Genomic DNA, 16,037 nt, shown 5'->3' with positions numbered 1-16,037 from the left:
GACAGAGTGATCTTCCCTCCGCAGTGAGGACTGCAGTCGCTCCCTATCTCATCCTCTTCCTCCAACTTCCACCGCTATCTGCACTTCATTTTGCCCTTAGTTATCTTTTAATAATTTTTGTCTTAATTAGTTCTCATCTGGTCTTAATTTAGTTGAGTTTAATTTAGAGCTGAACAATTAATTGAAAAAAAATCTAAATCGCAATATGAACTTATGCAATTTCCAAATCGCAGAGGCTGCAATTAATTTGCTGAAGAGAGGAGCGTCCAAAATAGATTTCTAAACAAGGTGTTTTAGATCTTTGGTTCATGAATCAAGTACAGTATTGGTGAAAACCTTTCATCATACTCATACTCATCATCTTATCTTTTTTTTACAAAATGTAAAAAGTTTTATAAATTTATGACAAGAAAAACTTGATGCTTGAAACTTAAAATTGAAAATAACATTTTTTATCAATATCTTATCAACATATCAACACACATGCAAAGCGGTGAACAGCCTTCATAAATATTAACACCATATAATGTACTATTTCTATTCTCTCTCTCTCTCTCTCTCTCTCTCTCTCTCTCTCTCTCTCTCTCTCTCTCTCTCTCTCTCTCTCTCTCTCTCTCTCTCTCTCTCTCTCTCTCTTTCCCCATCATGCTTCCCTCAGGACAGCTCGTTGGTCTTGCGGTCAGAGAAGAATGTAACGCTGAATGCACGAAACCACCAAGGCCAACTCACTGGCCAGCTCACTGTGGGTGAGTTTCCAGTTATCCCCATGCATCTGCTTTGTAAGCCATTACACATTAAAGATCCCTTAATCATTTTGTATATTTATACTTGTATGTTTTAGTCTTTATGTCCATTTCTTAGTACAACTTTGTAAAAACAGTTTAGTTTTAGTTTAGTTTCAGTTTTTAGTCTAATTTGGCTCCAACTGTAAATTGCCTGATCAATCTCATTTTATTAATGGCTTTAATCAAGATTAGAGCAACAATTTATCTTTGACTCATCACAAATCGTCTCTGGGCCTGCGGAGACACTGGGTAGTTTTTTCCAGACATTAACCTTTGCAGCACATATTGAAAGGGCAATGGATTCTTCTTATTATCATCAAGTTTAACCATCAGTCAGTCCAAATTACCAAAGTCATTTATGTGATTAATGACCACTGGAAAGAAAATGACCTGCTTATTAACATTAATAGCTATTGATTTTAGCCAACATAAGTTGAGAACTGATGGTGATTCGACAAGACTTGTGATATGACGCTTTTTGGTCACGCTTGACCTTCCTCTGAAAATTAGTACCTGATTAGGTAGAAAGTGCATTTTGTATGAAATGAGAAGAAACTTGGCGAGAATAATTAAATTCCCCAGTCGTCACTCCCAGTGGATTAATTGGAGAAACAGAGAGATGTTCAAGTTTCTGTGAGCACATCTGGAAAAACACCAAAGGCTAGAGAACAGGAATTAATATTCTCCACCAGTGGAACAGATTACTGATTTGTCTCTAACCCATTGTAAAAGCATGGCTGATCGAGCTTTGTTGGGTGCTTTTCATTTGCAGAGAAAGCACTCCAGGAAGTATTCAGATTGAGAGTAGCCTCACTTGCCTGAACCTAGTTTCCCAAGGCTTATTTGCAACGTTTGAGGCACATAAGAACACCTTTATTTGAAAGAGCTATTTCCAAAAAGCACTGTTGTCTATTCCAGTAAAACGTTTTTTAGTGTCAAACTGGTTTTCAAAGGTTGGATTCCAATGCTTTTTAATTATCTAACTAAAATATGCATTGCATTGTAAGTCCTGCACATGTTGATGTATTATGCATGCAGTAGGCCTAAACAAACACATAGCTGTAATTCTTAGTGATCCAAGACTTGGCAGTACTCCCATTCCCAGCCCCTCAGTTCAGTAAATGTTCGCCAGTATGCACAGAGGCCTTTAGATGTGTTTAGTGGTGGTGATGCTGATGCCTCCATTAGCTAGCCAGCTGAAACCCAGGGGCTCCAACCTGGGCTGCACTCTCTGCAGGATCTGAGGCGGTGGAGGCCCAGTGTCAGAGGCTGGAGGTGCGCAGCAGGGACGGAGGCAGACTGCTGTTCACTGCAGACGAGGAGGAGGTCAGCATGAGGACAGAGAAGTTCACTGTCACAGGTACAATGTGCTGCACTCTTAATCGATCATCTTTCACGCTGATATCTAAGAAGCTGAAATCTATGCGGAATGAACAAACAGTAAACTTGGCATGGAACAGGCTTTCAGTTTGATTAAATTTTATTGTAAAAGTGTGAATTTTGTTGCCAGGCTCAGAAGGCGCCGTCTTCGGACATTCGGTGGAAACTCCGCTAATCCAGGCGAGGGCTTCTGAAGACCTGAAGTAAGTTCAAATTCATTGACTTAACAGAAATTCATTAAAGCTTAATGTCGCATGTTCATATCCTGTTCAATTAAAATGAAGATCTTTAAATAATGATGATGAATGTCCCGTGGCATTTCGGAGACAATGCTGAAAAAAACATGCGTGGCAGGAACCATCGTTCACTGGTATCATTATTCTCGAGCCTCTAGTAAACTCGAGCATCCAGCCTCATTAACGCGTGAATTTAAATCCTCCTAAACTAGATTTTTACCATTATATCCATTTCACAGCACATGGGTGAACTCATTTGTTGTTGTACACAGCAGTCAGGAATTGATTAGATCAAGGCTTTGTGAGAAAATGAGCGAGGTTGAGGTATATATTAGACACATACACTCCTATGCATGCACGCCCCGCTGCACTTTGCCTCAGGCAGTGGGCCTCGTCGGTCCATTAACAAGCTATAACGAGTGCGGTTTGTTGTCCACCTTACTGGTCCTAAAGGGAGGGCTGGGATCAAAGTTGGCAGAAAAGCAGTGTTCTGGCAGCTAATTCCTTTGGAGTGAGCGGAATACTGATGTGGCTCACTTTAAAGCAAACACACACACACACACACACACACACAGGGCTCACACACACAGGCTCAGTGCAGGGGTGACCATCTGCAATGTGGCCAAAATCTCAACGATACGCAGCCAAACGAGAGGCACTTTGGACACAAGCATTTGACATTGGAACTGATCAAAAGATTGATTTAGCAGCGACATGATTTTTACGTAAAGGGCCCCTATTTTTTTGTCAAATGTCTTTATTGGTGAAAACAGTACTAATACAATAAAATTCACATTTTTCTTTTAAATCCCTCATCTTCACATCCCTACATACAGTATATCAACCAAAACAAAAGGGGAAAAAAATAAAATAAAAAATAAAGGGCCCCTATTATTGGAATTCTAATTTTCCTCAATTTATATACATATATGATCAAAGATATTTATTGTCAAAATTTGCTTATGTTTGAGTGGTTGAATTTAAAGTTATTGCATTTTCAAAAATCCATCCTTTTTTGCAGGCCGTTTCAGACTTACACCAGTCAACGCATCACAACTGCACTTGGTCTTGATTGGCTCTCCTTACTAAACAGTTGCTAAAATCCTTCCAATCAGGCAAGTTTACAGCATTTGAAGGCCTGGTATTGTCAGCCAGTCAGAGTCAAATGCTGTGACTGTTTTAACTAAGCTACATTTATTTGCAAAACACCATGAAGAACATTATTCTCATTCTGAGCCGTAGTATATTTGAAAACAAAATCTTGAATAACTGAATAATGTGGCACCTTTTTAATGATGTGAAATTCAAAGAGAGCTTTCAAAGAGTCACTGTGTTCATTTGCTTCGCCTCTCGAGCACTATATCCTTTTCAGGTTGATGTTTTTAGGTTTTTTGTATTCATAATTCCATCTATACTCTCAGCACAAGACTCAAATAATGAACAAGGCAAAATGATTCGAGTGTGAGCAGAATATTATAATCAGTTCGCTGTTGTGATAGCAAGGTATGAAAGCCACAGGAGGACCTTGCTGATCTGACGGCCTATAGAGTGGAGTCCGTTTGGATTCATCACGCTCACATGGACAGAATAGAGGGCCGGAATGAATGTGGTCTGGATCTGTGGAAGATGGTGAGGCTCGGGGTGTAAAGAGACGCCGAAGGACAGATTGTCTTCACTGTAATCCAGGTACAGCCTTATCCAGGAGGACGGAGAGCCTCGGATCACCATGTCAACTGTGCGGCTGAAATTATGACCACTGTTACCACTCTGAACTCCAGGTGCTAGATGTATAAAACTGCCTATATTCAAGACCAAAAATCTATGTACACTCAAAATTAGAAAGATGCATACAATGTTTTTGTCAGATTTATAAAATCCTGCTTTGCTTCATTGTGAAACTGCGTGCACGTGTATCAGCCAAATGCCCACTCCGTAATTGGCCATAAATGCATGTCGACACCCATATTTAACCTGGTTTGCCCATAAATGCCAGTCATCATCATGGGCCAGAAAATAAAGACTCATTCTCGCCTTAGTCTTGAATTTGGCAATATTTTATTTCTTTTTATTTACTTAACCTTTATTTAACCAGGCAGGTCAATTAAGAACAATTCTTACTTACAATGATGGCCTGGCAAGAGGACAAAAGGAAGAAAAAGAAGAGAAGAAAATAATAAATAAATAGTAAATAAGAGTCTAAGCAAGACAAACAAAAAACAATCCAGATAAGACTATCTGACACAGATGTTAAAAACCATGATATGGAATATATACATCGCAGAGGCAGAGAAAAACCAACACAGTATGGGAACTAGGAAATAATTAAACCACAGACCAAACAACCAAATAAATGTCCTCTAACAGCGCCAAAGCAGCCATTATGCAGCTATATATTGTGAGCCATAATAGACTATTGATTGATAATGTGAATTGATTGATAAAGTCTGGTTTATCATCCGATATGTGTGTTATTCTTATTCCATAATGTTGTATAAGCTGAGTGACAACATCTAAAAATATTTCCTCTCACTAGAACAAAAAAAATTGTTAATCACATGCATCCACCTATAAATGTTGCCATCATGAAACACTATTGAGACCTAATAGGCTAATAGTTTAACATGGTGTGCTGAAAAGATTAAAGCTCCAAATAAAATGTCACCCAAATTCCTCTTTGATGTGATCCTTTCATCCTTCTCCTTCCCACTTCGCTAGATCACACTCAGCTCAGCCGACTGATAAAAGTGTGTGTTGTACAGCAGGCGTGGAGATACGCACATTCTCACGCTTCTACTTTTATAAATTCAGATTTTGGTGTGGAAAGTGGCGTAGGCATACTGTTGTGCGACTGCATCGTTTATATATCTGGCCCCAGGACTTTTCATTGTATCCGGGAATTTCTCCTCTTCTCTCACTCTCCACTTCCCAGTAAGAGTGACAAGTTAAACCCTCCTTGAAACCCACTTGCCACCTGTCCGTAAACCTCTCTGGATGATAAGGATAAGGCTTGGCTCGCATCCATGTCGCCCTTCTGCTCATCTTTAACCAAGATAGTTCCCTTTGTGGTGTGTTTTTTATTTTGCTGCGAGCCAGCGGTAATCTGGGAGAAGAACAGAGCAGAGATGAAATCAAAGAAATCCACCTGAGATCTTCCCCGTCTTTGAAGAACCTCTTCGCCCATCATGCTTTTTCCTCTATAAATTACTGCTTTCGCTACTACAAATCAAGTTTCTCTTCATTTGTATTACATCACATTATTTATTAATAATCAAGTATACAGAGTATAATAATTGCACTGGCATTTGTTTACACATTTTACAAGATTTACAACATTTTTTGAAATATGTTTACTTGGAATCACTTTGCTGCAAATAAAGTGTATTAGAAGCAGAGTACAACACAGTGATGAACAAGAAACAAAATAAACAGACATATAACACACAAATTGAATGATGTTTGAGATGGAGAGTTTTTATATACCTTTTAAACTATATAAAACATAGGTCAGCTCTGCTATACTATAATACTATAATAACTTGCCAGTAGACTGAAGGAAGATTCTTCTAACATTTGAATCACTTGCCTTGTCAGATGTAAATTTTAGTCTTTGGCTTTATGGGACTTTGATTAGCAAACATCCCCTCCCTGGCCTTTACTGGTGTCTGAACGTCCACTGCAATCACTAAAAAGAGAAACAATACATGGAGTAAATATCAATAATTACAGTAAAGTGAATGCTTCTAAAGGTAGTTGTATACTATATATGCAAAATCTCAACTCGCCAATTCTTGAGATCTTGTGGCATTCCACTCTACTTACCTCCGCCAAGGAGGTTATGTTTTCGGTTTGTTTGTCTGTTAGCAGTATTACGGAAAAACTACTGGCCCGATTTTCATGAAACTTCATGGAAGGGTGTAGCTTGGGCCAAGGAAGAACCCATTAAATTTTGGAGCGGATCCGGATCCGACTCACGAACAAGCAATAATAGCACGAACCTTGGCGGAGGTCTGCGCTCTCCGAGTGCCCTTCTAGTTTCTCTTAGTTTCACCAGTTTCTCTCTTAGCTGAGATACTGATAATGATGGAGAGACCCTAAAAATGACACTTAAATGAAACTCTACTTTATTATTTTGCCTCCTATGTATCTTTCTTTTCTTACTCCTCAATCTATCCTTTGTATGAGCTGTAACCCTGTAACTCTATGTAACATGATTGTGCATGTTGGCCATAGCGACATTGAATGATTGTACTTTTGCAGAGAATAGACTGCAGAGTTAAGGAGAGTGACCTTGGTTCCTTTTTAACAGTGAGTTCCCTAAAGCATTTTCCATGGAAAGCGGATGCAGTTATGTGAGTGAAGGTGGATACGGTTCTCTGTGAGAGCGGCATCAGCTTGTCCTCTCCTGTTCTCGGCTCAGCCACAGCCTGTTCTTGTCCCATCAGAACTTCATTACCTTTACTCACAGTTGTTTGTTGTGGGGCTCTGATCAGCTCTTTCACCTCAGAGTGACTGTCAGTGATGTCGATCAATACTGGAAAAATGTTCTCAAAATGTCTCTCTGATGCTGCCTGTGCAAATACAAAAACACAGAGGTGTTCAGTTTTGGATGATCATTTATTCAGGACAGAAATCTAGATAGCTTGTTGCAATATGTAAACATATCTGTCAATTTCTGTCTTCTTGTATCTCCTTCTTTGTCTTCTGATGTATCTGTACAGGTAGGAGAGAAAATGTCAGGATACAACTTTCCCTGCAAATTTCTTATGGTCAGTCTTCTCCATGATATATGATAATTGTTGTGATATTACTCCCGGTATAGCTGCTTTGCATCTACAATCACTGGACATTCAACTGTCATCTATTCCCTGCAGTAAAATAAGTTTGTGTTTTATGCTTTACCTGATTCTTAGTCCTTTCTGCTGCAGGTGAGATTTTATTGTGACCTTTAAGTCCATCCACAGAGCACAGATAGCAGGTGGACTGCTGATCGGTGCGACAGAAAACCTCCAGGACTTTGTCATGACATGAACAGACCTTTTCTTGCAGTTTTTCAAAGGCTTTGCTCAAGTTGTGCTTCTTAAAGGCACATAGGAATTTGTTGTGCGACTGGAGGAAAGTCTCACATTAAGAAGCCAGGCACACCAGACAGGATTTGAGGGCTCTCTGCTGTCTTGCGGTGCAGACATCACATGGTGCATCTCCGGGTCCAGCATAAGAGAGCAGGAGGAACAGCTTAGACTCTTGTCTTTATTTTCTCTACCAATGCTGCCAGTAGAGCCCTCTTCTTCAGAACAACTTGGGTTTAAAGTCTATATGCGCTGTGGGCAGCTGCGTACCCCTTTCCAGGCATCATGATCCCAGCAGCTTTCAGGACCGTCTCTGCAGAAGCCGTGTCCTCAGAAAAGAGTGACAGGTTCATTAAGTAGATAAAGACAGGACAGAACAACTCTTCATGGTCCTACTTAATGCTCTGGTCAGTCTTTTCTACCACCAACCTGGTGGAATTGAGGCTTTGATAGGTACGGGGTGTAGTATAGCGGGATGTAGTTGGGTTTTTCTCTCTCTTGGTTTTTACTGCAGCAGGGAGATATGGTGTTTAAGTGATACGGCAAAGATCTTATTTGTGCATGAGAGAAATGTTTGGACAGCAGAAAACATCATATATGGAAACTGTGGAAATAATTTGGCTTAACTGAAGTTTGTCTCAATGTCATTTTTTTCAATGAAGGACGCGGCTGCACTCTCCTAAACAGCTGCGCAACCGAAAGCGGTGCGAACCACCTTGATATTTCGGCAGGTTTTTCGCCTGAAAGTCAACTTCATTGACCTTTGACTCCTAAATACACTGACCTCTACGAGGCATGTCCAATGGCATTCCGGCATTTACAGGAGACAAAGTTTTATAGACGCCGGAGTACCTGGACTTGTAAAACACTGTAAACACTGTAGGAAAATGGTACATAAAACACTGTAATTTCAAGAAGGAAAATGAATGTATTTGAATGTATTTGTTCAAATCATCATCATAATTAATGATTTTCATCTACCATTTGTGAGAAATAAATTACAATTGCAATTAGGTCTACTACTTCACAGATTCGTTGATAAAAATTGCTAGATTACCTACAATGCTTTGATGTTCAACACTAGCAGGTGAATCTTGTCTGTGACCCAATGTTAAATAATAAATCTATGCAGAATTGCAAAATACATGTGATTTGGCTGTTAAGGTGTCAGGCTATGTATAGCTTAGAGGGGTCAAACTACAATGTGATTACACTCAGGAAATTCACTGTTCATTCAATGGTGAAGAATCAACCTAATTAGATTTTATAACTTACATTTCAATATTGCAGGCCACCCACAAATTCTATTTGGCCACTTGGCAATAAAATCCTGGCTATGCAAATAGTCCACAGATTTGAACAGGCGACCTTCTGGTCACAAGCCTGCTTCTCAAAACCAAGCAATAGAGGTGTGTGAGTAGTGAAAATATGGATAATCTCTGAGTGTCCCAGTTCACCCCCAACCACCCCAGAGTAAAAATAATAGAGAAAAATAGAGATGCTTCATATCTATTTTGTATACTTGGGTATTAATTAATTCTTATACTCTTATATTTCAATTCAAAATAAGGTAATACACTGTTACACTGGACAGAACATGGTTCTCTGTGATGTCAGCTGTCTCTGTAAGGTAGCATTATGATGTCAAGTCAAACACACATACCCAAAAGTCACATTCTGTCACATTTGCGTTTTCCAACTAAACTAACTAAACACAGACCCAACTGATAAGACTTTGCTGCCAAAATGATTCCATTTCACCATCTCCAAAGGACGAACACACCAGGTATGTTACATCTTTCACTCAAGCTTTACTGCAGCATTACTCTGAAGGACATAGAGATGGCATGGTCCACTTTGAACAGGCCATATTGACAAGTTATTACATTGTGCAGTAGTTTTTACATTGTCAATTTCTACATGCCTTAAACCGCTGTGTGATTTCAAAGCACAAGAAAAATATGATGTTCTCCGATAACTTTTTTTTCCCTGTTGGGGAATTGTGTTCCTGTAGAGGATTCAGACGAACCGGCCCATGAGCCCAGACTCTCTCCAGAGGAGGCTGAGTATCTGTACTACACCACCTGCCACAGCGCTCCATGGAGCCAGGAGTTTGCCGAATACCGCCGGAGGCCGGCTAAATACTCTGGAGCTAGACTGAACACACCACATGCCTACAGCTCCTACAGTCGCCAAGAGGATGCTGGTAGATGTCAGACTGACAGAGTGACTCCACACCACACCCGGCAGTCACTTGGTAGCCCAGCTGACACAACCGACATAACGACTGGTCGGTGTGAAGCCTTTGCACAGAGAGCTGTAGCCCTCAGCGATGCAGCTCCAGGATGTCCAAGGCCTGCTCCTCAACTCGCTGTGACTGGACAGTCAAATCAAGGAGCCAACAGGTCAAACGAGCGACAGTACCGTCCACTTCAGAGCTGTTCTCATATCAGACGTGTGTGCTCTGCTGTTGTGAATGCCTATAGCATCCCCTCTGCCCAGCCTGAAGCCACAGCTCAGAGGGGTGACCATGGCAACAGGAGCCCTGAGAGTGGCGCCATCATCCTGCCCCGTCAGACCTCGACTCCCTCCGACACCCGCAGCTCACCTGGCATCACCAGACGCAAACGCTGCCGTGATGAGAGCCTCGACGGCTCACAGGACGAGGAGGAAGGAAACTCCAGGAAAGTCCAAAAGATGGATGATGACTGGCTGGGAAGCAGGATGGTGACCAGGTCCATGACTCAGAGGCTCAGGAGGAAAGCCCAGGGAAGTCTCTGCTAGAGGACACCTGTGAGGAGATCTGAAGAACTTCTCAACTACCCTTGAGTCTACCAAAAATAAAAATATTTTGACTTTACTTTGGTGTTTTGTTGGTGTTTTTGGTGTTGGTGTTTTAGTGTTGTTACAAAAAATCCCTCAATGCCAGAACATTATTTTATCTTGAGCACCATGCTGTTTTCATTCACGCAGTTCCACATGTTCACACTGGGACTTTGAACTTGTTTTACTAAGTTTTGTTTGTGTGTGTGTGTGTGTGTGTTCTCACATGTGCATGTGTCTTAAGTACACGTCTCAGATTCTAGGTTTGTTTTGGTAAGGATGACTTTTTAACCCTTTAGTCTTTTTTAACCAATCTAACCAAAATATAATGAAATGAACTTACATAAATGCAATGCATTTCAATCCAACATGAATTTGTCTAATTTATTTTACACAATGAATAATTCTCCTTATTTCTGTATTACTCTGTTTATTCAGGGTATCAAATATATTTATATGGTAATTTGTGACTGGGTTACACATGCATGTGTGTATAAACAAGTGTGCTAGTGCTTCATTGGTGCTCTATGCATGATTGGAGTGAGTGAAAAAAACTCTTTAATTCATGCATTGACTTGGCCTCTATGGTTAGAAAATTCAAGATACTTCTTGGTATGTGAATGTACTGTGCACCAAACTCAAGCTAGCCCATCCCTGCTGATTTCTACCATTTTGGCAGATGAGTGCTCACCATATCTCCCTTTTAGGGCTCTGTGCTGCCTAAAGAGTGCACACTGTAATTCCCCTGAGCAGTGTGTATTACAGAAAGTGTTCGGCACCAACGAACACCCAGGGCCCGGCTCTTACAGAGGTGCTCCTGGGCACCTAATAGTTTTTGATGAGGGCAAACTAAACCTGTACAGCTAAAACACATTATTGACACCGACTGCAAACCAACATAGAATTCATTTTTTTGGAGTGAGAATTTCAGTCCATGTCTGCATCCTTGGCAGCAGCACACTGCTGCTCTCAACCTGTAGCGAAGGCGTCAGACACCCTTTGTCGTGGGCTTGCTGACCTCTGCAAATAGAAACATGACAGTCCATGCCTCAACCCATCTTGATGGAAGAAGCCATTGAATATAGTGTGAAAGAACTTGAAGACTCTCCAAAATGAATAAATCCTTGACAATTCTTCCCCTTCCTCTGTGTTGAGAAAGCTAGGGTCCAAGGAATCCCGGCCCTGAGTAGAGGCAGGGACCTCAGGTCAGGGAAGCTAGTGTGCTCAATGGCAGAGTCCATCATTCGGGCTGATGTTGGGTTCCAACCAGGCTGGACATCTGGCCCGTTTCCATCAGGCCTGATGGAGGCTCTAGCCTGAGGGTCAGAACGGGCCGGGTTCGATACCCGGCCCGTTCTGTGTGGGGTTTACATGTCGTCATGCGCTGGTTTCCTCCCATATTCCAAAGACATGCAAGTCAGGTGTATTGGAGAATGAAAGCGAGTGTCTGTCAATCTGTATTAGCCTTATGATGGACTTTCAACCTGTCCACTTGCCCTCCGCCCAGTGCATGCTGGGATAGGCTTTTAGCCCTCTGCAACAATGAGAAGGACTAAGAGGGAAGAGATAATGAATGAAATCTATGAGCTGCCAGCGTCTTTTGTTACTCTGTCATTCATCATCTCTGAGCAGTGCTTCTCATCTCTTTGATGTTGAGCACTGAATCCCCTCAGCCACGAGAGCAGGTGCATCTCCTTCTTTGAGGGGCTCCAAAATCAAACCAACTTCACCCACTGTGGCATCAACAATGGCCAACCATTGCATTGGCCCACCACTTGTGGGCCAATGCAACGACGCTCTTTCTTCCAGATCTCTGCGATAAGTTTTGCAGTGACTTCTCTCTGGATGGAAAGGACATTGACATCCCGATGCACCAAGAAAAGCTGGTCTGATGTTCCAGAGAGCAGGAGAGCTTGTCAAAAACAGCATTTGTGACTGTGATAACCAGATCGCTTCGATAGCATCACAAATGAGAGCGTGGTGGATGGACCCTGAAGCCCTGAAGGCTGGAGCTCGCCTCCTCATGCTTCTCCATCAGGCTCCTGATTGCCTGGTCAGTCTAATGATCTGAGGGTTCCTGTAGATTGTGATGATTTAAAACAAAGTCAATGCTTTATGAGTCTGGGATCAATATATCTAGTTCCCCTCATTGTGTTAGCCTTTTCTTCCTGGTGACTAATGTGAAAAGGAAGGCTGTCACGTTCAGACAAGAGCAACATGCGAGCTTCAAAGTCAATATCTGTCATTTTCATGTTGACATTCACCTCCCAGGTCATAAAGACAATTGGATACAGCAACATTTACATTTTTAGTTAAAGAATATAGTTTGATGGGACAATGCTCTGGGGGACTTTATTGTGCTGTTGGAGCCTCGGAAATTGGACCATAATCTCTGTCTACATGGACATGGAAGTGATCAGAGGTGGTTATAAAACACAGGAGACAATTTAATTGAGTTTATCTGGTGTTTGATTTTGGACTGTGCCTGAAACAAGCAGACTGAGCAAACAAGCAAAATTGCAGACCCCGTTCATTGCAGTGCATTGAGTGAAAATATCACTCATTAACTTCTTACTGCACAGCTTAATCATAATGCAAAATGTTTAAAATGGGTCTTTCAATGACCCGTCCTTCAGCTATCCAGTCCATGGATATTCAGGATGTCCTTCAGAAATAATTATTGAAGCTACACAATAAATTAAGAAGCACTAAAACGCAGAATCTCACTATTGAACTGCTGGGTTTGGGGAGAAGGAATGGAATGTGCATGTTCCGTTGCTATGGGAGATAGAATGTATTTATTCTTGATTCATTGAAGGTGGATTTTTTTTTTACTATTTTTTCTTCAGCAAAGCCTAACAATATATATTGACATAGCATATAAATAAAATAAAAAAGCCAATCAAAGCAATCAAATTCTGGTCACTATCACAAAGTAATTATTCACGATAAAATATCAAAAGCATTCTGAATTAACCAAGAACATCAATTAGACTGAGAAGTGTGGATCAAATGAAGGAGATAAGAAAATAAAGAAAAAAACAACCTCATATCATAACAACATTGCTCCAAGGTGTATCTGCTCTGTTTGTTAGAGCAGCTTTTCAGGGAATCAAAAAACAGAAATGAGCAGAAGATGAGTAACAAACTACGGGAGCAGACACCTGCCACCTTTTCTATTCTCATGGGCACAAACAATCCCAGGTCAAAGGCACATTTCACAGATCCTCTCCGAAGTGTATCTCCTGAAAGCTGATTTAAAGTCAAACAGGCTTTTCGAATGCAGATGAAATTCATTTGCTTTTGCCTTTTTTTTCTCCAACAGCACATAATCCAGAATGTGTGTCACTTTCAGAGGGTATGGAGATTTAAGCGATTTCAAGACAGCTCCTTAAAGTCTTCCATTTAAAATTCATTGAAAACAGATTTGGGGAAGATGGGGGGAAAAAATCAATTTGAAACGGTTATGAGTTATGAAAACAAATTCCACATTGATTGGCTCTCGCTCTTATCTTGCCCGTGTAAACAAATATTCCACGGCAGGAAAATGCATAATTGCATCAGCCTCAGTGTTGCTGAAGGTCAGAATCAGCTGATACAATTATGGGCAGTTTAGGAGCCATACCAGCTTGGAATAATGAGAAGAGCTACTCCGACATGAACAATGGTGCCAATTCCTCCACACTATTGCAGCCATCGATCTAACTAAAGCCCAAAAATACAAACCTTTACGGAGCGAGATTCAAGCATCAGAAATATCAATGAGCTTATTTGTTTTCTCAAATGCACAAAAGTGATAATCTTTCATGAGACGGTATGAATTTTTAACCGACTTGCTGCCTTGGGGTTGGTTTTGAAACAAAAGAACTTCCAGTCCACCTGCCCTAATTTACACAGGCATATTCATAAATTATAAACAGAACAAGAATAATCAATTTAACCTTGAATGCGTCTTGTATTCTAGTCTTGAGTGATGTGCTAGTAAATCACAGTGAAAGGCAAAAGTTGGAAGAATACAAACGTCCTGAATCTAAACCCTGGTGCTTGCTGCTTGTTTTTTCCCAGGCTGGAGTCTCCAACACGGACGCTGACCATGGAGGCTCCCAGAGGGGTAGAGGTGAGCGCCGCCACGGGGACGCTGAAGGTCGGCGGGCGAAAGGACCTGCAGCTGCAGTCCACAGAGGGAGAGGTGAGCGGGATGCACGCTCCTGAAAAGGCCTAAATTAGCATGAGAATTTCCCCCGCGAGTAGAAGCTCCCCCAGTCCACCTGCCGCATTCACTGACTGCATTTGCATTCGTTTACCTGTTGGAGATGGTGTTGCATCACTTCAGGGCAGGTCTGATGATGTTATTGGATGCAGGTTTGGGGGTCAATTCATGAATTAACACATCAGTTACAATTCAACTGATGAATTGAAATTGAAATTTGAAAAAACCTACAGGAAATTTATTTGGAATATCAGGAATTTGAATTTATTTCAGTTCAATTTTGTGAAATTCCATTTTTTTTTTTCTTTTTTCTTACCACATATCTGAGATTACACATCTTATATATTATCAAAACTGAATATCATAAAATGTTGAAGGGACCTTTCAGGTGGTATTTGATATATAACATGTAAACGTAATGCATACATTATGATTGAATGTATTTGATTTGTTTGATGTGTGATTTATAATGTTTAGCAAGTCAAGACGAACTCTCTTAGAAGTGGAATTTAATGGAATTTAATAGACTTCAATCCTGTCATTCCAATTCAATTCACATTCTGTTTCCTTAGAGCTGTATACAATTCCAATTTCAACTCCGGGAATTGAATTTGAATGTACCATGCATTCTCAATTCAATTCATGATTTGATGACATCCGTCATGTCTCTTAATATTCACCCATCAGATACTTCTAGATGCCGGCACCATCCGTCTGGGAAGCCTCCCGCTCGGCGTCTACACGGATTCCCCCCCCGGCCCGGCCTCGCAGAAACAGCCCGTATACGAGGTGTGCGTCTGCCCCAGCGGCAAGATCTACCTCTCCCCCGCCGAGAGCAGCTCCACCTGCCAGGCCATGAGCAACATCTGCCTCTGGAGCTGACCTGGGAGCAGCGCTGCTGATCCGGGACGAGTCTGTCTGCCCCGGAGCTGCTCGACGTTCAGACCGAGACGGGACTTCAATATAATGTCTGTCGGAGAGCGGAACTCACCTGGGCCGAGGTGGAGCTCAACCTCTGCAGCATCTGAGCTGGTCTGAGTTCAGATTAGTATGGGAACGTCCTAGTCCGAAGCCTGCAGGGGAACTAATGGAGGTCCGGACTCTTGTACCACAGACAGTCTCTGGGGGGGAACGGCAGCCGGAGCAGCTCTCTGAAATCAAGTGTCAGGAATATCAAACACAAACAGGAACATCTCCTTTACGTTTTATCAGAAGCCAGAGGACCCGCCCTTTATTTTTCTACTCTAGGTTCATTATTGCAGATACGCAGTGACAGTCTTCAGGATTGAGAGGGAATAGATGGGGAGAAGATAAAACACAGGTGCCTTCTGCTTTGAAAAGAGGAACGTTCGTGACTAATATTAAACCTGTCACTCTCTTTTTAATCAGGGAAGGACAGCCAGAGGTTTGTGGAGGTGTGACGGTAGAAACTGATGCAAGCACAAATCTGCCATGATTTTTTTCAAAATCCAGAATTTGAAATATTTGTTTTTGAGCAAGCTCAATAGAAATTTTACTATTTTTTTTCCACTATATT

At 41.4% G+C, this 16,037-nt stretch overlaps 1 protein-coding gene across 3 annotated transcripts in view; it reads left to right on the top strand.

The window, feature by feature from the left end:
- The window catches only part of LOC139914477 (zeta-sarcoglycan-like), a 31,901-nt gene extending 16,519 nt beyond the window's left edge, over window positions 1-15,382 (top strand). For 2 of the 3 annotated variants that reach the window (XM_071902815.2, XM_071902807.2), the window contains 5 exons: window positions 659-746; window positions 2,023-2,145; window positions 2,296-2,368; window positions 14,356-14,479; window positions 15,188-15,382. In XM_071902815.2, the coding sequence (XP_071758916.1) occupies window positions 659-746; window positions 2,023-2,145; window positions 2,296-2,368; window positions 14,356-14,479; window positions 15,188-15,382 (603 nt within the window). The remainder of the gene's footprint in view (window positions 1-658; window positions 747-2,022; window positions 2,146-2,295; window positions 2,369-14,355; window positions 14,480-15,187) is intronic. The other variant, XM_071902822.2, reaches the window with a different exon arrangement.
- Window positions 15,383-16,037: the final 655 nt, after the last annotated feature.

This window comes from Centroberyx gerrardi, chromosome 23, assembly GCF_048128805.1.
Source record: "Centroberyx gerrardi isolate f3 chromosome 23, fCenGer3.hap1.cur.20231027, whole genome shotgun sequence".
Lineage (NCBI taxonomy): Eukaryota > Metazoa > Chordata > Actinopteri > Beryciformes > Berycidae > Centroberyx > Centroberyx gerrardi.
This window is presented reverse-complemented; position numbering and strand designations above follow the sequence as displayed.